Below are 25,715 nucleotides of genomic sequence, written 5' to 3' on the forward strand. Positions count from 1 at the left end.
GGACGTCTGACACCTCAAAATTAGAACACTTCTGTACTGAGGACATATTGCCAGGAAGAAGAGCTGGATGCTGTAGGGGGGACTGCCACTTTGCCTGTTGCTTTTTTGTGCTGGCCTGCTGCTTGCTGCTTCTGTCTTGGGAGTGAAAGGACTGGACTTTGCTTTCTACATCCTGCTTCCAAGGTTCTCCATAGGCTTTTGTGTCCTTTCCTCTTGTTACAAAGTCTCAGGGCCATAAAGACTTCGCCTGCCAGTGTCTGGGCTCTTCTGCTGAGAGTCCTGACTTGCAAAGTGGTGCCAAATCCAGTTCCCTGGCCCCTGGAAGTTGAATCTGGTGACCTAATGGAGAAAGTCCACACATCGACACTCAGCGCCTGTTTTCTTGAGCCATTGGTGCAAAAGATTGACGCATTACCGCTGCCTGACCTGAAGCGTGGTTCCAGATCAGTAGATCAACCACGACTTCCACCGTAGGACCCAGCTCACCAGGGCAGCAAATCCAAAAAGCAGTGGGTGCTTTACTGCTGTCACATCATGGCAGCATGTCCGGATTTTCGACGCATTGCCCCTGGGCACCGACTCTTCATAGGCACAGCACCTCAGTAAGGAACTGAGCCAAGGTGTCACCTCGCCTTCCAGTAAGGAATCAACGCATTATCTGCCCTGTCAGTAAGGAACAGATGCAACACCTCCCCTGCCTAGCAGTAAGGAACCAACGCATCACCTCCCATGTCAGTAAGGAGCCGACACATCACCTCTTTTACTTTTCCGGCACCTCACCTCCCCTGCGCATGTCTTCGTCTTTAATTTTTGACGCATCTCAGGTACTTTGTGCTAAAGGAAACATCCATTGATTTCTATGGACTAAATTTGCTTAATCTTTGAAAAGTGATATTTTGACTTGTGTATGTTGGATTTTGTCATTTTGGTCTCATTGTATTCAGACAAATATTGGCAATATTTCTAAACTGTTGTGGACTCCTTTGGTGGTGTTTTCACTGTGCTACAGTGTGTATGTATAAATGCTCTACACATTACCTCCGAGATAATCCAGACTGCTCATGCCAAGCAACCAAGGGGGTGAGCAGGGTTTATGTTAGCTCTGTGAGCCCCTTGCCCTGACTAGAGTGAGGATCCCTACATGAAAAGGGAGCAACTAGAGACCCCATTTCTAACAAGACAGTTTGAGGTTTAGGCAGAAATATAACAGCATTTGTAAAGTGCACAGCTACCTCCGGAGAGGTGTCCCAGCACTTGGGAAGATTAAGCGAGCTATTGCCCAGAGTCACATGGTGCTGGGCTAACCTGCCACCGGTGCCGTGGATCGAACCATAAACCCTGTGATCCAGAGTCAGGCACCCTGGCTGCTGCACTGCGCCACACCTCTTCCACAATGAAATACCAGCATTATATTTTGATCATTCTAGAAGTGGGTTTTTACATTTAATATCTGATCTCACAATTAGTTTTAGATTTTATTTTCTGCTTACAATGAGTCCTAGAACCACTTTTCCAACTAGTCCCAAATTAAAGTTATAAATTATAAGGAGTTATAATGTAGCCCAGTTCTTTTCTATGGGAAAGGTCGCTTTCCTGTGGCGAAAACGACTTTGTACGTTTTTCAATGCCAGGATGTATTAAACTTTAATTATACATGTCCTAGTACTATGCAACCTGCCCTATAAGTTTTTTAGGCCTACCTTAGGGGTGACTTATACATATTAAAAAAGAAGGTTTGGGCCTGGCAAAAGGGTGATTTTAACAAGTTGAAACACCAGTTTAAACTGCAAATACATGCTGCAAGGTCCGGTTTGTAGATGTTTTTCACTACTACTTCAGTGGGTGGCACAATGTGTGATGCGGCCCACTTGAAGCATTTAATTTACAGGCCCTAAGTACATATAGTACCATATACTATGGACTTAAAAGTAAATGAAATATGTCAACGTGATGTATTCTAATTTTACCATTTTTAAAATGGAGCACTTTACGACCATACCAGCCATGCAAAAACATAGATCTGCTTATAGAGCAAAATAAATAACACCTTAACATGTAATTGGCAATACGAGAGTTTACCCATGTGGCAACATGAAACCTAGGTCCTTGCAACTGATCTAAAAAACTCTACTTCAGCTAACAATTTGAAAAACATTAACTTATGTGGATTACAATAAAGATAATAAATGGTTCTACAGCAGATTATTTTGCACATCCCAGCCAGGGCTGGTGGAAAGATTTTACCAACCTAGGCAAATAACACATTTAGCTTCCCCACTTCACAATGTGGGCCACATTTGATAATGTTTTAAATAACATTTGTGCATCGTGAAATGGTGGCACTCTAGTCAGCTGTACAGAATTATGTTTTTTTTTTATTATTATTTATTGTAAACCAAGCATAATTATTTCTAGCAGTGCTGCTATGTTTAGTTGCACGAGTTGGTATATTGGACCAGCATTAGTATGGGTGGACACCTCCAGGGGACGCTGTTTATTGAGAAAGTGAATGACAGCTGCACATATATCAGTCACAATATTCGAAGAGATAGAATAGAAGATAGATGATACGCACTTAATGCCAGTTAGTCTGGGATCACATTGTGTGGGGGTGACTTGCAGTAGAACCGTAACTGATAACCAACGCTATTTATGACAGCACCACCCTTGGCACCAATGCAAGAACCATAATGGTAGGGAAACTGTAATATTTCAACATTCTATGCAACATAAAAAAAACTGAGAATTTGAAAAATTCAAAAGAAGACAACCTGAATGATTGTGAAGAACAAGAAATGTGCTCAAATTTGTAAGAAGCTGCATACGCGGACGTGCTTGTCAACGGTTAAAAATGAAAAACAAGCATTGGCATAGCCAATAGGTCTCACCTTTGGAGCCTTATAAGTGTTTAGCCAGAGCTATTGGCTTTGCCAATGTATTTAAGCTATGCTGTAAAGCAGCATGGCTGCTGTGCAACATGTTGAAAAGTTATAATAAAAAAAGTGTTATAAGTAGTTTTGTTACCTTATATGCAACTAATAGGACATTATATAGAACTGCACGACCCTATTAAAAAAATAATTAACTTAAAAAATGTCTTCTAGTTTTCTTGTTCTTGCAATGCTTATTGAGAAGTAGTGGAATTAAAAGTATTATTTTTTTCTAATACTACAAGTACTTCTCTTCACCTGTTTGTAACTTCCGGTGTCACGCTTTAGACATCAGTAAGACATGTAACCTTCCTCATATGGTGGAAAAACTTATTTTTAGTCTTCCATGGTACTCCCGGGGGGAGAGGGGTTCATTGATAAATCTCCTTGCATATATGTATAAGTGAAACTCACAAGCGCAAATAGGTATGTTCACAATTGCAAAACCCTTTCAAAATTGGGAAAAAGGTATTGGAGCTAGAGCTTTACGTGAGCACCAATTACATTGCACAAGTGCACATTTATTTTTGTAGGCAAGGGGAGATTAAGTGAATTTCCCAGAATAGATAGACACTACAATAGACACTTTGAATATATGTCATATTTACACAATAACGTACAAAGTCTAAGACCAGGGCCACTGGAATTATACGGCGCAGCTAAGAAAATTATGTGGCAGGAGAATGCAAAATTAAATCAACTCACTACAACTCTTACAGAGTAGGTATGGAGATGGGTTGATAAACACAAGACCTCAAACACATTTACAGTCACATATCACAGACTAAACAAAAACGCAAACACACATGCTGCTTTACAGCATAGCTTAAATACATGGGCAAAGCCAATAGCTCTGGCTAAACACTTATAAGGTTCCAACGGCGAGACCTATTGGCTATGCCAATGCTTGTTTTACTAAAGTTGCAGTAGGCAGTTGTCTTGACATTCTTCAAGAGGTGGGGAGGGTGTCTGCATTCCACTAGTCTAAACCCGAATTACCAGTCCTCCTGATCTTGTTTTCCATTTACTTATGCCCACTCTTCATCAGCTGCAGTTTTTTGCTTTTCTTTTTTTTGCTAGAAAAGTATATTTAGAAACTGGTCTTAAAGTGCTGGATCTGAGGAGTGAACACGTGTTTTCCTTGTGAGTGTTTCAGTCGGTTGGTTACTACTGATTGTTCATTGACAACATTTATACAAATCGGAGCTCTACTTTGTTGCTTGGATAGCACCCACTTTACATTTTGGGGATGCCACTTTAAATCTGTAGCACTAACTTCGTTCTGACTTGTATTTAAAATGTATATCTTCTTTTGAAATGAGTGTCAATCCACACGATGCAATTTTAGTCATTAAGTGTGGACATAGTTATTAATAGTAACTTGTTCGGCATTTGGAAGTACTGCAGATGCACAGTCCCCTCTGACATGTGAATGACCCCCCCCTAGCCCTTCTGCCTTTAGAGACACTGCCACTGCCTAGGTTCCACTGTGCTTTTTGTAGCAGTGGCTTATCGTGAGTTTCTCAGGCATCATCATAGCAGCGCTGCTTGCACTAGGCTCATGAAGGGCTGTTTGCACTTGCCCCCTGCTTGCACCAGACTCGAGCAGACAGTCTGCACTCACACTAGGCTCAGATGATTCAGTGTCAATCACGTGACGTCACATGCTTATGTATATGAAAATAATAGCAGGGGAATCTCCTGAATGCTGAAAAGACTTCTCTGGTCAAAAGCCAGGGAAAAGACCAATTTTTCGTGAAAAGAATTGCGGATCAATGCACAGTCCTTTCTCATTTGAGAAGGGACGTATCGTGTTTCACCCGCTTAGAGCCAGGGAAAGGTGATGCCCGCCTCTTGGAAAGGGCAAGGCTTCTGTTGAACAGCAAAACACACTCTGCCATGTTTACATACAACATGTGCCGATCACACAAGCGTACACAGTGTCCAAACGTCAGAGAACACACATGTACACACACAGTGTGAGCTCAACACACATGTGCGCGCTGCAGAGTACAGAGACCCTATTTGTATAAAAACTGGATTTAAAGTGGTAAATTGATAATAATGGGACAGCTGAGTTCCGAGCAGAGTACTGGAAAGGCAGGCCATCTGTGCTGTAAAGAGCTTGTGACTCAGCTCTGCTATTACGTGAGGAGCAATTACACAAAAAGAAAAGCAGGGGCGGTGATAAAGAAGCACAATTCCCAATCAGAAGCTAGTAAACAAGCTAAAAGCACACCCTCCTACGTCATCTGAAACAAAGATGGAATCAGCCTGTCCAGATGGGCCGTCCTAAAAGTGGACAAGGCAGTAACCCAAAACCCTGATTTCCAATCATGCGCCGTCGTTTAACAAAAACGATGACGTGTGCCAATTGGAAACAAGGGCGGGGCTTAAAGACCCTTCGGAAACTGAATTGATTCTAAAAGGCGCTTGCATGGCGAGGGCAGCGCATGCGCGCTGCTAACGGCAGGTAAGACCTAACTAGCTGTGACGGGTAACATGCCACAATCACTTTTATCCCATCAATGGTTAGCCATGAAACTGAGATGATTACACGACAATTAATAGTAGTTAGGGAATTTGCATTGTGAGAATAATTGAGTGGTATAAATGAGAGGACTACAGATACCTCAAACTCAAGGTTGCTAGACTTCGAAAAATTCAATAGCATCCATCCAGTCACTCTCTTATGATTTTAATCTTCACTGAGTGTCTTGAGCATCAATGGGTGAGTAGAAACATACAGTAGAGATTTAGCTTTAGAATAATCGACTTAACATGATTATGTGCAAATAACACTTTTGGCCAGTCTGCTATGTTCTATCCGTAAACAGCAGCTGTTCTTCGACATGGTTTTGTCATGTCTTGATTATACACTTTATCTCTTTGTCAACTGTGGCTCTTGGATTAAATCATACATAAGATTCCTGATTGGAAAATCAGGAGGCCCCATGCACGAATTACAGGGAACCAACGCTGGTTCCCAGTACCCTAAGAGCCCCAAGTAATTTGATAAGGGTCATCAACATAGTTAAAAGTATAAGCACAAAGCTAAAATTTCAGTCTTAGCCATGAAATCAGCCCCCTAAGCACCAACCGCTCAATTCCATTTTGTCAGGTGTCTTATTGTAAACGTCATTGCAGACCCAAAAATGTGTTACAAAACCAATCCATAAACACAAGCCACCATATTACATCATATTTTACTCCATTGTATCCCTCTAGCAACAAAAGTACACTTGAAAAAGCCTCCAAATTTCAAACCAATCATTATCGCATCTCTTCCCCTTGGGTCATCTTGAGCTCGGACATTGCAATGTGTTACGTCCAAGCTCCTCAGGTAGCAAATCTATAATGAACACAAACTCTTTACACTGGCCCCTAGTAGGAGTTTGTTTCACGAACAACGGCGTTAAGATTAAAATGAAACAAAAGGTACATCTGTTAAAGGGACCATCTAGTGAAAGATGCCACAATAGCTTTTGCAACCCAACCAGATATCTTCCATCAGAGGAGATTCCCCTTAGTGTTAGTGAATGTTGATGAGGTAATATTGGGTTAAAGGGCAAAGAGTGTTTCTTTTCACTGCATGGATTTCTTTAACACACAATGAACTGAAAAGGTCAATTTCAGCACATGAAGAACATTCCACATTATGGTAATTTAAAAATCATTGTCAGCAAACAGTAAGCAGTAAGGGCTATCCTTTTACTCTAAACAAACTACATTCAACCCAAGGCAGTGAAGATAATTCAAGTACAAAGTAAAGAACACTGCTAACTATCCGGCCTAAAGGTTTTCAAATTTGTATCATATTAAGACATTCAGAACAATCCCTCTGATTCAATTGTTAAAATTTTTTGTCTTTAAAAGGTTTTATTGAATTTGGAAGAGTGTGCAATTAATTAATGTGTTCAAGAGAATGTTTATCATCTCTGTGATGAGAGATTAGGAAAACATTTCTGAGACATTGATCTCTTCATACAAACACACATCAATAACAGCATTCTTGTGGAAATACTCACCAACTCCTTCAATCTTATCAGCAGTCTTGCTCCACGCAACTTGCCATGTTTCCATTATCACCTGGATTGTCCTCCTTTCAGATGACGACTTCTTGAAATTGTATACGGTCATGACCGTCCCCAACTCCAGGGTTCTCTTGATCAAACTCTTCTCATATTCTGGGAGTGCTCGATAGTCTGTACTTCTTCTCCTGGCCATTGTGGCTCTGCTTGGGTGGCAAACCGATATACCTTAGAATTGCTAAAAAATGAAAAGACATTGTAGTTATCTTCAGCAACATTCTTGAAACAGTGTCAGTTTAAGCATATTATTTTACTGATATTACTAGAAAAGTACTAATTAAAGGACTCCCAATATGCAGATTTAAGGCACAAATGCCCTACACTGTGCCCTGTGACTTTTCTCACTTCTTCTGGCAATTTTATAATACTTTGACAAAGAGAAGCCTTCCCATAAAGTGATGAAACTCGACTAATGGATTGTTATTCTTCCAAACAATGAAAGCACAAAAAGAAAAGCTGTCATAATCATGTCTCCCAAAAATAAAAATAAAAAGTGAACAAAACTTTCATATAAAGGCTTCCGCATCAAAGGAGGGATGACAAACATGTCCGCTATTCATCTTCTCTTTGCGCTTACCCTATATATTTCTTTTTTATAGTGAGTTCCTGATCTGCTTCTTTCAGAGTGGGTGAAACCCTATGACTTTTTATGCATTTGTTTCTCCTGCACTATATCATAAAATCTTTAAGCAGAAAAATGTAGGTCAACTTTACGTCATCAGGCGTCATCAATAAAATAAAAAACATTATGTAACAAGTCACAGTGTCAACACTTTATGGGGTGGAATTCTGAGTCTATCAACAGATGAGAAGAGGTTTATGAAAACCGTATTTGGAACTAGACAAGAAAAGTATTAATCATATCAGCTGCATAGTAATAAGAGATTAGGTAACTAACAGGGAATGGGTGGGCCATATGCATGGCAAGGTGTACTAGGCCTAGAATTGGTCTGGACAACTACTTTTCTACCACACAAAAGGTCTAATGTTTGTCTTCGATTAATATCGGAAATAAGAATGTTTTAAGTAAAAGCCTGATGTATCTAGTGTTTTGGACAAGTACATTCCTGAGTAGCCAATAAGAAAGTTTTTCATATTAACACCAAACAGCCGTATGAGTGTTACGTATACACTTTGCATTTGAAAATCCTACTCATTGCTAATGTATGTGATGGAATGGAAAGAAGGTGTGGTACATGTTATCTGCTGCATCTCTACAGAAGGGGAACAACCTTTACAACGAAGGTTTTACAACGCGGGACTGTTACCACGCAACTTTTACAACGCAAGTCGTTACAATGACTTGCGCTGGGGGGCGCTCCAGGATAGTAAATAGTTTAATTTACTATCCAACTCCTTCCCTACTATCCACGGGGACTGGAGTTGGAATAGTAAATTAAAATATTTACTATTCAGCACCCCTCAACGCAAGTCGTTGTAAGGACTTGCGTTGTAAAAGTTGCTTAGTAACGGCACGCGTTGTAAAAGTACGCGCTGTAACGTCCTACATCCCTACAGAATCCTTTGATGAGACTAACTGTGAACGTACTAAGAAGAAAGGCAGGTCTATGCCTTCTTTTTTAGGTTCCACAAGCGCTGTGCTTGAGAAATCTATTGTTTTATATTATAAACTTAATAGGGGTATACATCCGCCTCCTCTCTTTTGTGGCTTCTCAATGGTTCCAGCGCATGCCACTTAATTTTCCTCCATTTCTATTGGAGGCAGCATATTTTCATGCATTTACCAATGCTTGTTCCTCATGTGCTTCTATAACAGTTTCCATCGCCGAAATACTGTTAACATCTACGTTGGTGGAACAATTTTTTCCATTAAGTTGTGCCTCTTAATGCTTTTTCGTCTTGCAGCAGATTTATAAAGCGCAACTGTATCACCAGGAATAATTAAGTAAATTGCCCAGAATCACAGAATGTTGCGCCACCGAGACTCGAACCAGGATCCCCACCTCTTGAGTCAGCTGCTCTGGCCACTGCTCCACATCTCTCCACTCCAGTGATTCTTCTTTGGTTTGCCCTAGCTTTGACCTGTCAATCACGTTTAATGTATCAGGCAGCTCCTGTTTCCTTTCACATGTTTTTTTCTGATTACTGCATCAACAGTAATACTCTAGAAACAACATATGCCCTTCATAGTGTTTCCATGACATTAGATTCTCGTTATTGTACCTTTTAGAAGTGTAATTTCAAGGGAACCAAGATTGCAATTCTTGAAGTGATGGAGGTATATTAGCTGTGTGCACCACAGAAGATTATGTCACTGTATTTACCCTGTTTGGCTATTAGCAATGTTTTGAAGAAATATGCCCCATACATGATTTGTTATACACTCGTTAGCTTGTTACGATGCAACTAGTAGCAAACTTTATAAATCAAAACTGCTGTTTTGCAGTTTTTCTTAGTTCCTGGCATGTTGATTATAACAAACACATTTGGTCTGAGGTCATTAACCCATTCCATGCTGATGACGGAACAGCCCGTCACGTCATGGCCCGGCCGCCGCGCCTGCGCGGCGCTGATTTCGCGCGTTCTATTGAGCGGGGCGGGCCATGACGGAACCGCTCCGTCACCAGCACAGCTCAACTGCGGCTGGTGACGGAGCGGTTCTGTCACCAGCATGCGGCCGCCGCGCGGCCGCCCCACCCTGTTAGCGCTGCGGCGGAATAGCCGCCGCAGCGAAAGGGTTAATGATGTTCATTTCATGGGCTTGCAGGGAGGGGCTATGTAGCTATCACATATTTTGCCACACTATCATTTCCAGCTTTCGGGCACTCTCTTTGTACTTTGTTAGCCTGTCTTCAGTTTCTATCATTGTGCATGCACGGCACGTCCTGTGCTTAAATTTGACTGTTACTTTGCATTCCGATCCATACTAACGAGGGTGCACACGAGCATGACGGTATGATTCATGGACATTTGGTTGAGTTATGGCAGTTTCTGAATACTGTATACTGGGCAGGGCCGGACTGGCCGTAGAGGGCACTGGGGATGTCCCCGGGGGGCCGCTAGGGTGGGGCCGTTTTTGTTACAGGGCCGTTTTTGCAGCCTAGCCCTGGCAAAAGAGCTCGGCCGCATCCCCAACCCCCGACCACTTTTCCAGGGCGAGTTTTGGTTCCCAGTCCAGCCCTGGTACTGGGCGTACATGTAGCTATTCTTAACTCACGGTTGTTCACCTCTTCTGGTTCGCGTATGAAGTGGGTGCCTGATCAGAGGTCCAGATATTCACCACCACTTTTTTAACCTTGAGAGTACTTATATTTTCACTACCAACCAGTGTCACGATGCCTTACACTTTGCTTGCACTGTTTTAGGTTTCACCTGTTAGGTTTCGCCTCCACTCTTGTGACACTTGTAAGGGAGTTCCTTCCTTTGTCACTGGTGGTGATTGACATAAACAACTTATTATTCATCACATAGGCGAAACCGATGCATTATCAATGCGTGTTTTTATTGATTTGATGCAAATAGGGAACTTTGAGTTTTATATCTCCACATTAGTACTCCAGTTATTTAATGTCCATTTACCAACTTTGGGTACAAACATGGGAACAGTGGTGGGCACCAATAGCTATTCTCTCAAGTCAGTATCATCACACTAGAGAACAGAAAAGGGGGGTGTCAGGTCTTGCTTCTTTCTCTTTTCATAGACAAACCCCACCTCCTGTAAGTCCACCTACTTCACTGACAACCAGTAGTCTGGGAGGAGAAAAATAGGACATCAATACAGCATCCCTGGATCTTTCTTCTCCCTTACAACTATTCTCTGCTGTCTATTTTAACATTAACTGCAACTTATAGGTCCACCCCAGGCTGCAATAGGGTAGTGACTGTCAATTGTACCTCCTCCACTTAGACTTCTTTGCATTGGTATGGTACAGCCTAACAAACTCCCTAAACCACCAACTTCAGCCCTTCATGGCAGTATGCTATTTTGTTGTGATGGCCTGGTTATATGCTCTACGGGCTCAGCCTTTTTTTCAGTCTAGAATGTATCTAGGCAACCACTTTATTTCTAAACTAATAAATGAGGCCACTCTAAATATCCTAACCTCAACCAAGATTCAATCTCAATTCAATTTAAGAACTTTATTCATAGATGAGTCACTACTTTTAGTTCATTTTATTTTACTAACTTTAATTTATACAAATTATACTCCATAAGTATCTTTAATTGACATATTTTAATTATGTTTCACATATAATACATGGCACAACTAAAAAACATTCTTCACAAACACACAAACCCTGGCATTCATACTCATTCGCATCTAATAATGCATCTTTCGTAAAGGGAGTTCCACAAATATTGAACAGTATGACACATGCTTCCGGTGTGGGGTAACACACTGTTGCACTGTTTGCGCCTCTGACAGAGTTCAAGACTTATGAACAATACAAGTCAAGACAAGTCAAGTTGAGACAATACAAGTCACATTTATTAAAGCTCCTTTTACAATTGGACACATCTGTATACCAAAGTGAGACTGGGATCATGAAGCAACTTCATTTGATCTTTGAATCACCTGCACTGGTACATGAATTACAATGAGCAGAAATATATGAAACTCTGATGAAGTTCCAAATAGAAATGAAACCCATTGGATTTGCTGGGCTGAGATGATTTTAGACGCTTTGGATGGTTTTTGGATGAATAAGTAAAGATTATTTTTCTACAACAGAAGATTCATGGACTTCTTCCAATGATCGGGTTAACAACACTGCTTGATATGGATTTCTCCTGAACGTTGGGATTGATTGTAAGTTTTAAGGACTTATATTAATTTGAACTAACATTGAACTGATTGAGTCCTTTTCCTTTTAATTTGGGTATATGGCAAATCCAGTACATTCATTATTACGTGCTAAATGGAGCCACAGAAATGCATAATGCACTTACTGCTACCCATCATTTTAGCAACAATGTATTCATTAAAGGTAAACAACACCTAATCTTGATAACTCTAATCAGCGACAACAGTTCACTGCACTTTACAGGAAAGAGGTTTTTCAGGCTAAAATGTAATATAAATAAACAGTAATGGGTAACATGTAATGGGTGCTATATATGATCATATTAAACAGGTTGCAGTTATGTCTTTTTTATATGCTGCAGGTTTATTTTGGTTTAGTTAGCTATCGAACAGTGCCCTTGGCACACAAGGCAATGTTTACTGAAAACAGTATGTTAAATACAATAATGTACTGTTTGGCTGTCTTTAGTAAAAATAGGAGAAAATATTCAATTATCTACTTAACAACATCAAACTTTAGGTAAGAAACTCCTTTTCTTAACTATTGAGCATGTAATACTTGGAAGTCAATCTTTTCAAGTATAACTTAAAAATAAAAGCCAATTCCTAGTAGCATCTACTTAGCATGTATTCACTTCTGCCAACTTCTAAGGCCCTCATTACAAGTTGTCCAGACGTTGAAGCGGAGATACCAGTAGGCCCATAGTAAATGTATGGTATCTCCTCTGCAAAGTCCATCCTTTGCAAGGTTTTCCCTCAAAATGGAAAATAACTGCTTGCACAGGATTTACAATCTATTTTTGAATTCAGAATATTTTTTACAAAATGCATACATATTCCATCTGATCTGAGAAGGAAGAAAGTGTTGGTGCAAGAAAATGTCCTTTTTTGAGTGCTCACTCCATAATTGTGGGTACATTTTACTGCTGGTGTGTGGGCTCTGAGCACTTAGGCACTGCCATCCAGCACCCTGTGTGTGTACTCTGAACCCTAATGCAAAAACAACAATTGATGGACGGAATGTTGCACAATGGCAAAACATTTACCCCCAGTCACAGATCTGGGTTTAATCCATTGTTATTTTGCTCAACACCCCACCCCAGTTCAGACATGGCCATATGCAAATCAATCTTGACCCTGTGCCTCATGGGAACAGTCCAGCCCGAACTGCCAAGCCATGTCTTTCCTAGACCGGAATCAAGCATCCTAGGACCGGTTTCTGACTATCAGCCGTCAACAGCCAGGATAGCTTGATTCCAGTGGCTTAGTGAGCACGGGACCCACGTCTGAGCATACCCTTCCCACTCGGGGTGACAAATGCAAAAACAACAATTGATGGACGAAATGTTGCACAATGAACCCTAAAACATGTGTACAATTGGCTAACCCCTGATTGGCATATTTAACTTACCTTTAATTCCCTAGTATATGATACCTTGTGGTAGTAGTAGTAGTAGCATGTATTGTACAGTTAATTAAAACCATAGTCATAAAATCCTTAAAATCAGACAACATGAAACACTTCATCCTCAGAGACTTGTTAACAATATGATCAAGGATAGTCCATTCTTCAAGTAACCTATTCAGTACCCTTATTAAAACACCAAGTGCCTCGTTCTAACCCAATCCGAATGGGTTATCTCCGTCATAAAAGTAGTACATCATCTCATTGTCACTAAAATTCATATACAATATTAAATATTCCAAAAACAAAGTCAGGAGTATATACACAGATCTAATTTAGAATAACATGAGTCAAATTAAAATAATGCCCAAGTCCCTTACTTGGGGACCGGTAGGTAAATTCAATCTGGAAGGACAAAGTGCTTATTGCATGCTAGTTTTGCCTAACTTAGAGCCTCCGGAATACTGATTTATGCTTAAGACCTACAGAGAATATCCCACCTTTTACCTCTGCCCTACTCTCCGGGTGGCTCCCCCACCTGTGGGGAATTCCCAAATACAAGGTGACCACCACAATGCGCCACCAGTTCTTCTTTTGGGAGCCATAAATCCAGATATATCCATCTAAGAAGGATTAAACCTCACCACCGGGCTCCATTCGTCCTAGACTAGTACCTTGTGTACTCAAGACCCGAAAGCTTAATGGCACTAGAGGACTGCAGAACTTACTGTGCCACCACTAAAGTGACCATGTAAAGCATGCCTCTATGCCTCCCACAGCAGCCTAGCATGGCAGTTTTAAAACTGCTGTTTTAACCTGTTAAATTGACCCTTATAACAGGCCTAAACCTTGCTTTTTAAAACTTATATGTAGCGCTAAATGTTCATGAGCAAGGTGCAGGGAATTTAAAGAGGGACCTGTGTATTGTTTTGATTTTTAATTTGGTTTAAATCTTGAATTGGCTCATTTTTTATTTTTCTTCAATTATTTATTTATTCAAATTTTGGCACCTTTTAGAACTCTAAAAGGAACATGGAGTTGGATCCTGTTAGGCTGCCCACACTCAGAGTAGCAGAGCAACAGGTCCTGTGCAGATACAGGGAACAGAACTAAATTTGAGGCACAATGCTAAGAAGGGAGACTATAAAAAAACTCAGTACCTGGGATGGAGCTTGCCTAGCCCAGACCTCCTCTGAGGCGGAGGCAACTTAGGAGATGAGAATAAATAAGAATAAACAACTCAAGAGAGTGGAGATGAAGGGGCTCGCTTATCCAGCACACTCTCTTAAAGGTACCCTCCAGGGATGGGAGTAAGAGGAGCTCATCCAGCACTAGGGCTTCTCAACTGGCCCTCCACTAAATTGAGCTAGAAGCTAATCTGGCAACCATCACACTGGAGGAAAATAAGCTTACCCTTGAGGGAAAGAGACTGGGCTTGGAAGAGAATAAGGTTGGACTGGGTCTCGAACCAAATGGAAAAGATGTCAGCAAAAATGTTGGGGGTCATACACCCATCATCTGCCCAAGAGCTTCGTACTAATTTTTTGGGAGGGGAATGACATTGATTAATGGTTTGCCTCTTTTGAAAGGGCTTGCATAATGCTCAAGGTGTGTCCAAAGCACTGGGGTTCCTTACTGTGGGAACTAGTCTCTGTAGAGGGGAGAGATAGGCTTCTGGCTCTAGATGTGGAGTTAGCTGAATCCTACCCTCACATGAAGCTTGTCCTATTGGAAAACATTGGGCTCACACCAGACCTGTATAGGCAAAGGTTCTGGGGTACACACAAAGACACACAACAGACCTAGGTGGACTTTGGACCTCTCAGTAAAGGCACTAGAGGGCTGAATACAAGGTAATAGGGTAACCATGTATGATGGGCTGTGTAATTTGATTGTAAAGTAGTACATTTGAAGCAACTGATGATCAAATGTATTACACCAGCACCTAGTAGATTCCAAGCTGCCTAACCCCAGAGAGCTGGGCAACACAGCTGATGAATGGGTATGCACCCTCTGTCCAAGAGATCTCTGTGGCTGATCCCAAGAAAGGGGTGCTAGGCCCACGGAAGGGAAGGCAGGGAAGCAATAAGCCTCAAAAAGAAACCTCCTAGGAGCCCCAAAACCTGAAAGAGGGTCCCATTCAGTTCCTGACAGGCAAGAAAGTGAGAGTCCAGGAAGAAAGAAAAAGAACCTTTGAGAAAGGTAAGTGCTTTGATTGTCAGCAGTTACAGCACAAGAAGGGGGTTGGCCTGTGCCCCAGGAGAAATGCTAGCACTGTTGAGCACTCCAATGGAATGACAAATTTGGCCTTTGGTGAGGATTATCTAGGTGGAGACATGTTAGTAGCCTTTAGTTGAGAAATGAGCACAGATGGTAAGCAGTGGTTCACTGAGAGTGGTAAGAGCGTCTTCTACAAGATCACAGTGATTGGGGTCCATGCCAAGGCTCTGACAGATTCCGGTGCCAGCCAGACCATTGTGGTGGACAAGTTTGTTTCCTCAGAGCAGTACTTATGAGGAGAAATCGGTAGGATGAGAAATGCCCATGGGCATGAAACTGTCTCACAAGTGTGAGGAAGTCCTTACAAAGAGAGGGTGGTGGTCAATCCTAACCACTCCCTAGACTTCATCCTAGGAAGTTAGCTCCCACAGCCGAAGAAAGATCCAGGTTAAGTGACAGCTAGGAGTGCCCAAAACACTAAAAGTACTGGAGATACTGTCCCTAAACCCAGGGTACAGTGGACCAGAGAGGAGGAAACTGTAGGAGGAGGAACAAGCCACTTGGATTGAGAGGACCAGAGAGACCAGGGCTACCTGCTCAAGTACAAGAGGACCCAAAGAGAGGCACTGGGGAGGCCACCGCTGACCTAGGGATGTTACCTGCAAAGGAGGCCTACTCCTGGCCCCTGACTAAGCCTGACCTGAGAGGCAAAATGGGCCACCTTTCGTTGTTGGCCGTCATGGGGTTACTCACCTGCTCATTTACCTTTGTGGCTAGGCTAGGGTTAACCGTATTCCCAGTGGTATATTCAGGTGAGGCAGGATCCCCCTGGACCCAGTTAGCGGTTAGGGAGGGGATGTACCAAAGGGCAGCACTGTCCAAGGTATAATTGGAGGGTAGGCCTGAAACTGTTGAGGTAGAACCCACTCCCTTAAGGGAGTGAGCTTGATGGCAAGATGTGAGACCAGAACTGACCCCACCCATGCGGGTCTTCGCTACTGAAAACTCAAGGGAAACTGTGAAGATGATGGGTGTGACTTCTTGTCTTTAGCTCGAGTGTGGAAGGGGCTTGTGTAAGGAAATGCCCTTTTATGTGGTCTCCCCCACTTATTGCTGATGCATGGACTATGAACACTAGTGGCACTGTCGCACAGTGTTCAGTGTATGTGATCTGCCTCCTAAAACATTTGTACAATTCGGTAATCCCTGTTTGGCATATTTAACTTACCTGTAAGTCCCTAGTATATGGTACCTTTTGTACCCACAGCCTGTAAGTCAAATGGCACTAGTGAACTTCAACACTTATTTTGCCACTGCTAGAGTGACCATGTAAGACATGACTCTAGGCCTGCCACTGGCAACTGGATTCAAGCAAGCCTGGCTGAAGACGGCTGTAATGCCAGAAACCGGTCCTAGGAAGCTTCTTTCCGGTCCAGGGAAGGTATGGCTTGGCAGTTCGGGCTGGAGTGTTCCCATGAGGCACAGGGTCAGACTGATTTGCATATGGCCATGTCTGAACTGGGGTGGCAGAGTGGGCTAAAGAACGGTGATGGATTAAACCCAGATCTGTTGACTGGGTGTGAGTGTTTGATTGGTTCAGATGCTCCGTCCATCACCACCCCCTTTTTTACCGCTTTGTTCGCCATAAGTTGGCAGGGTATGCTCAGGCGTGAGTCCCTTGCTCACTTTGGCACTGGATTCAAGCAAGCCTGGCTGAAGACGGCTGTAACGCCAGAAACCGGTCCTAGGAAGCTTGTTTCCGGTCCAAGGAAGGCGTGGCTTAGCAGGTCGGGCTGGACTGTTTCCATGAGGCACAGGGTCAGACTGATTTGAATATGGCCATGTCTGAACTGGGGTGGCAGAGTGGGCTAAAGAACGGTGATGGATTAAACCCAGATCTGTTGACTGGGTGTGAGTGTTTGATTGGTTCAGATGCTCCGTCCATCACCACCCCCTTTTTTACCGCTTTGTTCGCCATAAGTTGGCAGGGTATGCTCAGGCGTGAGTCCCTTGCTCACTTTGGCACTGGATTCAAGCAAGCCTGGCTGAAGACGGCTGTAACGCCAGAAACCGGTCCTAGGAAGCTTGTTTCCGGTCCAGGGAAGGCGTGGCTTGGCAGGTCGGGCTGGACTGTTTCCATGAGGCACAGGGTCAGACTGATTTGAATATGGCCATGTCTGAACTGGGGTGGCAGAGTGGGCTAAAGAACGATGATGGATTAAACCCAGATCTGTTGACTGGGTGTGAGTGTTTGATTGGTTCAGATGCACAGTCCATCACCACCCCCTTTTGTACCACTGGCAACAGCCTAGCATGGCAGTTTTAAAACATCCTTTTCTACCCACTAAAATCAGCCTTTTACCAGGCTGTCCCTTCCTTTTTTGTAATTCTTTAATAAAATGTTGCATTGAATTTCTTCATACAGAAACAATAACTTTAGTCTCATTGTACAATAAATAGATAAATAAATTAACAAGAAGCAAATATGATTTAAAGTCCCTTAAAGATGTATGCCTTCTTTTTTAATAGTCATATATCTCCCCTAAGGTAGGTCCTAAGTGCCCATGTGGCAGGGTGCATGGTATTTAAAATGTAGGACATGTGTTCTCAAACTTTACATGTCCTGGCAGAGAAACATCTCCAGGGCCATTTTTCACTGTGACGAGGCTGCTTCTCCCAGACAAGCTCTGGGTTGCATTATAACACCTTATAATGCAAAACTTCAGTTTGGGAAGAGACATAACAATCGTTCAAGGACTGAAATCAAAAGGAATTTAAAATTCAACCTGCTGGTCAAGTCAGATTTGAAATTACTATTTTGCGATATTACTTTTAGAGAATTGAAATGTTTCTGCCTAAAGCCCCTGATAACCTTTTTAGAGTTAATCCCTAACTGTCACTGATAGCCTGCTTAGAGGTAAAAATGGCTCCCAAGGAAAGGACCAAAGGGCCTTGCCTGGGAGGATGTGTGACCTCCTCCTTACAGGATGTCCTGGGGGATGCGCCAACATGCTTTAAAGGAGCATTCCCTGTAAACAGGGGGGGGGGGGTAATATGTTCCTGAACTGGTTTGAGGGGGACCTCCTCATTTCTCTGGCCACGCCAGAACCAGAGGCTACCACCGGAGCGCTGTTGAGCTGTAGGTGCCGACATTGCACTGCTGGTCCAATTAAACTTGCTGGTTTGCTCTGCGGAAAGGATTTTGACTTCCAAGTCTGTAGGTAGAAATCTTTAGCAGTGAATCCACCAAAAGGATTCAGCAGGCGAGGGACCTTCCTTGAGTATGAATTTCAAATTTCGCCCATTCTGAGATTTCCCACCAACAGTAAATGACTTTACAGAGATTTCATCTATGGCTATCCGGCCTTGTGGAGCCCATCTCAGCCACAGCCTGCTGCCTTGCCCCACTGAGGATTTTCGACCTCCATTCCAGAGACTAAGTCAGAAGGTAACCCTTTAGAAGAGACCAAACCTAGTCCCTGTGTCCGACTTGCCCTCCATCAAGGTCGGCCTAAACGTTTGACTCTGACCTGGTATAGTGCAACCAGATACCAGCAAACTGTGTACTGCACTTTTTGGCGTGAGAAACATCTAAAAGTTAGAAAGCTCATATCTTCGGTTCCCTATTCCGTAGGTTTTGGTGTCTATTTTCTCATTCAAATTTTCTCTATGTTTATAAATGGAGTGGGATTTGTATTGTGTTGTGTCTCTACTTTGTAACGTTTTTGATATTGGTAAATGCTTTACACATCTTTCCTAAGTTAAGCCTGTCTGCTCTGTGCTATAGCTACCAAGGGTTGAGGTCAGATTTAAACTATTGAGACTAAACTGGACATAGTAAGGAGGATTATCTTCCACTTCAACTAATAATTCACTTTCTGACAGTATGCAAGAATGACTTGGACTTGGGGGGGGGGGGGTAGATTTGTTAAAGGTACAGTTGTCACTGTCCTGCATGTATGCTCCCCATCAGCTGCTGCAAAGAGCAGGTGGGGGGTGGGCGGTGTTACTGCCCTCAGGCTCTCTCCTGCAACAGGTCTCCTAGGCCTAGTATCTCCATTCAAGGAATGATCAGGCCTGGAGTTTTAGGACCCAATAATTCCAATCGCTTACACACTTTACATTTTGACTTGTGTTATTTTTCCGAGAATTAACACCCCAGAGACATTAAACAACTTGTAGTGACGGCTTAAGAGGGGGAAATAGCCCCACATACAGAACAGTGTTTGTAATACCAAGGAGAAAAAATAACTACAATGATGGATCATATCTCTAGAAACCAGAAAAAACTCTATCGGGCTCTTCCTTGCTTTTTGATCCCTTATTGGCACGTTTCCTCTCTCTTATGAAATAGTTTCCAGGACCTGCACTGCTGTTGGGATTACATCTTGATTTCCATTAAAAATGAGATTGAGCACATACTATACGTTTTCATACAGGGTTTCAGTCAATATCAATTCTATACGAACAGAGGCTGCACATAACCATTATTCTCTGGAAAGATGCTACCCGAGTGCTACATGAACTTGTACTACCCATGAAGTGTCTGCTACACGCAGTGCTTTTTTGCATCATCAATTATTTTCTTTTGTTTATAGGTATAGCTTAGAGACAGCACTAGATGTTTTTCAGCCTCATGTAATCAAAACATTGTTAAGTACAATAATACACACATACATATAGGGGTTTTAGGTCAGCCCTCTTCATCCACAAGTCTATTTATCTTTCATTTACAGTTTGTTTCCACCCACAACAGCATATCATTTATGGTAATACACCAACCCACAGCAGCCACTGGCTCCCTAGCACTATGAATGACAATATTTTCCTTATCACATCTCCCTAAAACGAAATGCCTTCCAGTGCTTAAGATGGTGGGGCAATACTTCCCTTTGTCAATACCTTTTAATTTAATTTCTTCTCATTTTTCTTTTTTGTCATCCTTATGTGTTTAAACTATGCCTTAATATAGTCAGTCTTTCAGAAAAGGAACTATATAATTATTTCCAGGTCTGACACAGAATCCTGCACAGCTCTATTAGGTCTCATTCGAGCTGGGTGCTGACCCCCTTCATAAAGTGGCTCATTACTATTGAGGGAGAAAAGAAATGTGTCTTCAACATATACAAATTCCTTATTTATCTGATAGGGGAGGGGAGATGGAATTAGCTGTCCACTCTTTAAAAAGGAAGGGGAGAAGATATCTCATCGAACACACAAGACCTTTCAATGCACAGCAGTGAGAGAAGCAATAATAAGAAAGATAACATAGATGTATTACACAGCTGATAAAGTACATATATGGGATCCATGCAGAACAGATTCTGGAGACGAGGGTGTGAAAACACAAGCATTCTAATACTTGTACTCTGGTACAAACTAATATTACTTTCTTACGGGCCAGTGTCCTTGATATGATTGACACTTGGTTTGATATCACTATCCCTATGTTCCCAGCTTACACACTACTAAGCCTACCCAGGAGGCAGATTTTCCCATACTTCTCCAGAAGGGGTGAACAGATGCTGCTTGTGAACGCAAATTTTCATTATTTATTATTTTGTGCACACATATTAACAGTAACATTCAACACAGGTTAAATATGATTCTAGGTAATGTAGGCCTGCATTTCAAAAAAGGGCTCATGTTAGTTGATGACTTTGCTTGTAACATGCGAACATTTATTTTTTTGTCAACATTGAAAACGTGTAAGGTTCATTTGTAGCTCAAGCCTGGGCAGCTCTTGCGCTGCTGCGAGGCATGCAGTAGTGGAGTTTGGATTAAAGCCCCGCCCACTCCACGCCCATATTTGTAATTGGCTTGTGTCATTGTCCTCCATAAACACTGGCTTCCAATTCATTATTAGGCTTGTCAGTCCCTCCTTGGTACCACCTTGTCTGCATTTGTTACCTCCCATAAGGACTGGACCTTTTACTTGTCTGTTACAAGGTCTGCTTTATCTTGGTTCTGAGCACTATTTTATTTAATGATTTTTCCCCTATTACACCTCGCAGAATGCCACCAGCTTGTATTTCATTTACTAATGGTGGTCCGCTTTAACTATAGCGGGCGCAGTTATTTTAATTTATTTTAGCAGTGCGGTACGCTTTAAGTATGGTGGCCGCTCTTACTTATTCATGTATTTATTTATGTATTACGTTAACTAGCGCCCATGTGACGCTTTCACATTCATAGAGGCCACGCCTTTTTCTTTACACAAACCGCGTCTAAAGAAAGGTGCGCGGCCAACATTACAGTGAAAGTGCGGAATGGCCGATTTTACCCCCCCCCCAAAAAAACATCTGTTTGTCACCTTGACAAACGGATACTTTTTTATCTCAATGTTCCCATGCCGCGGTTTCACTTTAATGTCGGACAGGCCCCTTTCTTTAGACGTAGCTTGTCTAAAGAAAGGGGTACGGCCTTCTTGAATGGGAAAGCGCTGCATGGGCGCTAATAATTTGCAATGCAATAGGTCTCGCATTTGAGAGAGTTTAAGCAATTGCATTGCCACTAGCTCAAACTCTCGTAAATTCGAGACCTATTGCACGGCAAATGCTTGTTATCCATTCTCACACAGAAAATGGTATTTTGTTCTTTAAGATTCTGCTCAAATTTCTTAAGTGGCTAAAGGCCTTTTAGGTGCTCTCCGAATGCGAGCAGCCCCTATGTTCTTTTTTTCTGCTAGTTGAAAGTCAAAGTTGAAGCCTGCTTGTGAGAACGTTGTATATTTTAATAAGACTGAACCTGAACTTTTCTTTTTTCACTCTAATGTTTGGCTGTTAGGAAAATGTGTGTTACAGATAATGCTAAAAGTCTGTCCTTTTAATAATGTGTTCACAGCCTTTTAGATAGAGATTCCTTTCCAGCTTTCATAAGAGCACAGACCTCTTTTGGCTTCCCTTGAGAGAAGGATTTCTTTTTCATTTTCTTTAGAGAAGATGTCCTTTAGTATCTTTTAGAGAAAGACACCTTAGAGCAGATTTTAACCTGGCCGCACATGTCCACCATAATTTTTTTTTTATATATATATTTTATTGGTATTTACAGGATACAAATTACATATAATGACAGACATATAGTTACAAGTTCTTGGTTAACCCCTTCGACGCTCATGACGAGCTCAGCTCGTCATGAGTTACGCCTGTCGTACGCTCATGACGAGCTGAGCTCGTCATGTAACGCAGGTTTTTTTAAAACTCAGCGCACAACGGGAAAACGGCCCGCGCGCATGAGGTTAAAATCTCACTGCTGACTTAACACAAAAAACATAAAACATAGAACAGAAACCGTCTAGTGGTGGCGGTGGATTTGACAGAAAAATAATTCCATATAAAGGTTGGGTTGTGCTTTGACCCTGGTTGTTATACGGAGATTGTGGGTTTGTTTGGTATGGATCTCGCCTGATTTATAGTTCTCTCCTTTGGTCAGCTACTATGTGAAAAAAATATATAAAAGTCACTTGGATGAGCTATAAGAAAAAAACGGCAAACGTGGAAAACCTTATTGTGAAGAAGTGAAAAAGGTCCTTGATCGCTGACTGAGGGTGTTGAAATTCCCTCATTACTTACTGGTAATGGCCCAGACGAGAACGAGGGACCTAGCGGTACATGTGGGTTTCCTCCTATTTCATCATAACCTCAAACTCATGAGAACCTGTAGTGGGGAGCCCTCTGACCGCTTTCGGTTTCTGGGTGGCTGTATCAATCCACCGCCTGTAGAATGTCTCTCACTACACTGACCTCTTCCTCTCTGTCTCTTCTTTACTAAGTTCCACCGTAGAACTCCAGTAAATCTATATTGTGAGTCCTCCCCAGAAAAAGTGCATGTTGATGCATGAGGGTAGGGTTCAGGTGGAGGTATGTGGAGGGCGGAGGCCGAAGACCCACCGTGGGGGCCATGAAAGTGAGCGCAGAAACAGCCTGTGTGTCTGGTACAACAAATATATGGCTTCCTCTTGAGAAACAAACTGTTTCCGGGGCTGGCCTGTAAGAAACAGAGGTTCAGCTACTTCGCAGCAGGGCTCCTGGTGCTTGAGGCACGAGGTAGATTAGTATTTAATTTACCCTACAATATTTGAAGTCTTTAAGGGGCATAAGCTTGTTCGCCACTCCTGCTCGACCACTTTACACCATGGGTTGGGGATGAAGCAACAGAACTGCAAACCACTTAAATAATCTAGATATATTGTCTAAAATAGTAATTTCAAATCTACATAAAATGACTCATTAAAAAAATCCATATTATGCAATGTTGTGTCTGCCTAGATTATCAGCGCTTTATATATCGAGACTCCAAGCCTTGGCCTTGGCCTGGCAATCGCTCCAAGGAAACCCAGGCAATATATATATATTCACTAAAAAAACATACATTTCAGGGACGTTATAGTTGGAAATTTTCATTTAAAAAACCTTTGAAATTGACTGAAAAAAACATAGGTTTCAGGGACGTTATAGTTAGAAATTAGGATTTAAAAAAGCTTAGAATTTCACTGAAACAAACCACAGGTTTCAGGGACGTTATAGTTAGTTGGACATTTTACTCGCACAAAACTAGAGAAATTCGGCCGTTATAGTTAATTGAGCTAACTATAACTCACGCCCCCGCAATCCTCTGCTGATGACGTCACATATTACATTATTCATGACATGGTCAGTGACATCATTGATTAGTATAAAAACTAATTTTAATAATTTCCTTTTTATTAATTTTAAATGGTTTATATGTCTGTTACACATTCAGTGCCTTAAAGCTTACACTGTCCGGGTTTGTTGCCATTAAAAATAATAGCATCAATTTAATAAACCTGAAGGCTTTATTCCCTCAGCTTAGGGGATGTGAGAATGTAAAGCACTTTTTGCCTCACAAGATACAAAGCGCTTTTCCAAGACATTAAGCAGCTGGCCATTCTGGAAGCAGCTACAACCCTGGGAGCACCCATGCAACACCCATGGAAATGCCCCCCCGGTGAGGTTTAATGAAACGCAGCAAATTGCCCTGCGTGACATTATTTGAGACTTATTGAAGCCATGCAGTGCCACGCAAGAGGGCCTGGCGTGCCTTCATAAATCTACTTTTACATGTGCATCACTTTTGCACCAAATTGCATGGGGCAGGAGCAACGCAAAGGGGCCCATAAAACGTGCCCCTTAGTGAATGCTCAAAAAGTAACAGACCTCTGGGCCTTCACAGAGAATTTGGAAAGAACTTGACATCTAAGTTACATGTAAATTAACATTTGCTAAATGGGTTACAAGTGGGGTGAAGTACAAATTCAATTCAAAATTCTTATCACGTATGTAGGAAGGGGTAGAATGGATCTGAAAATTTCACTTGAGAAAAGAAGAATCCATGTAGAATCCTATAAGTACCTCACTCTCCTCGTGTGTAAGTTACATAGTAAGGAGGTAAGACATGCCTATGGTTATAGAAAAAAGAGAAATAGTCAAACATTGAATGTGAATGCCATACCTTTCCTGTGACCACTTGACAAAATGTGCTAGATTTTTTGTTGATGCAAATGTTTGTAAATGAGCAAGTGTCATAACATCTGTTTTAACTACTGATTAAATTACGCCATTGTCTTTGGATAACTTCCACACTAAGGGTCATATTTATGAAAGGCTTGCATTATGATTGCACCTGGCACAGTAGTACATGCGTGAAGCAAGCTTCTAAATCAGATTTATGAAGCCACGCAAAGCCATTTTGCGTGAATTTGATGAAAGGCTTCACAAATCTGAAGTGAGGGACTGCAGCGTAAGTCACTGCTTTGCCTAACTCTGCACTGGGGTGGCGTTCCATGGGTGTTGCAGTGGGTCTTCCCATGCAATTTCATGTTTTTAAGACATTCACAAGGACTTGTAAATGCGGGAATGTACCAAATTCGTACGCCTCCCAGGTGAGGAGTGACGAGGAGAAATATCTTTATTTTTCCTCTTTCTAGGTACGCTGCATTCTGCAACACATATACAAAGAGGAAAGCGCCTCCCAGGATTGACTTTACTGCAGAAAAACAATCCTGCATGCAACAGAGGCCCCCTTGCACCATGGTGCAAGGGTGCTGCACTGGTGCTAGGCTTCCAAAACAGCACCAGCACAAGGGAAAAGGACAAGAATGCACTGTATTGGATAAATAAAACACATTCCTGCCCTTTTCCTAGAGACTCAGGGCAGAGAAGCAAGATGACATGCTGTGCTGTCCTGCACCACTGTTTTAAAAAATATGCCCATAAGAAGTTGTCTAGCACTTTGACTTTATGACTGCGTCTCTAAATGCTTAAGAACAGGAGATACTTAGTGA

At 42.1% G+C, this 25,715-nt stretch overlaps 1 protein-coding gene across 1 annotated transcript in view; it reads right to left on the reverse strand.

Annotated features, from left to right (window-relative positions):
- Window positions 1-25,715, reverse strand: part of PLCG2 (phospholipase C gamma 2) — a 448,457-nt gene that overhangs the window by 391,278 nt on the left and 31,464 nt on the right. The window contains exon 2 of the mRNA XM_086945888.1: window positions 6,959-7,199. Coding sequence (XP_086802014.1) covers window positions 6,959-7,157 — 199 coding nt within the window. The 5' untranslated portion in view covers window positions 7,158-7,199. The remainder of the gene's footprint in view (window positions 1-6,958; window positions 7,200-25,715) is intronic.

Source organism: Lissotriton vulgaris, chromosome 12, assembly GCF_964263255.1.
Source record: "Lissotriton vulgaris chromosome 12, aLisVul1.2, whole genome shotgun sequence".
Lineage (NCBI taxonomy): Eukaryota > Metazoa > Chordata > Amphibia > Caudata > Salamandridae > Lissotriton > Lissotriton vulgaris.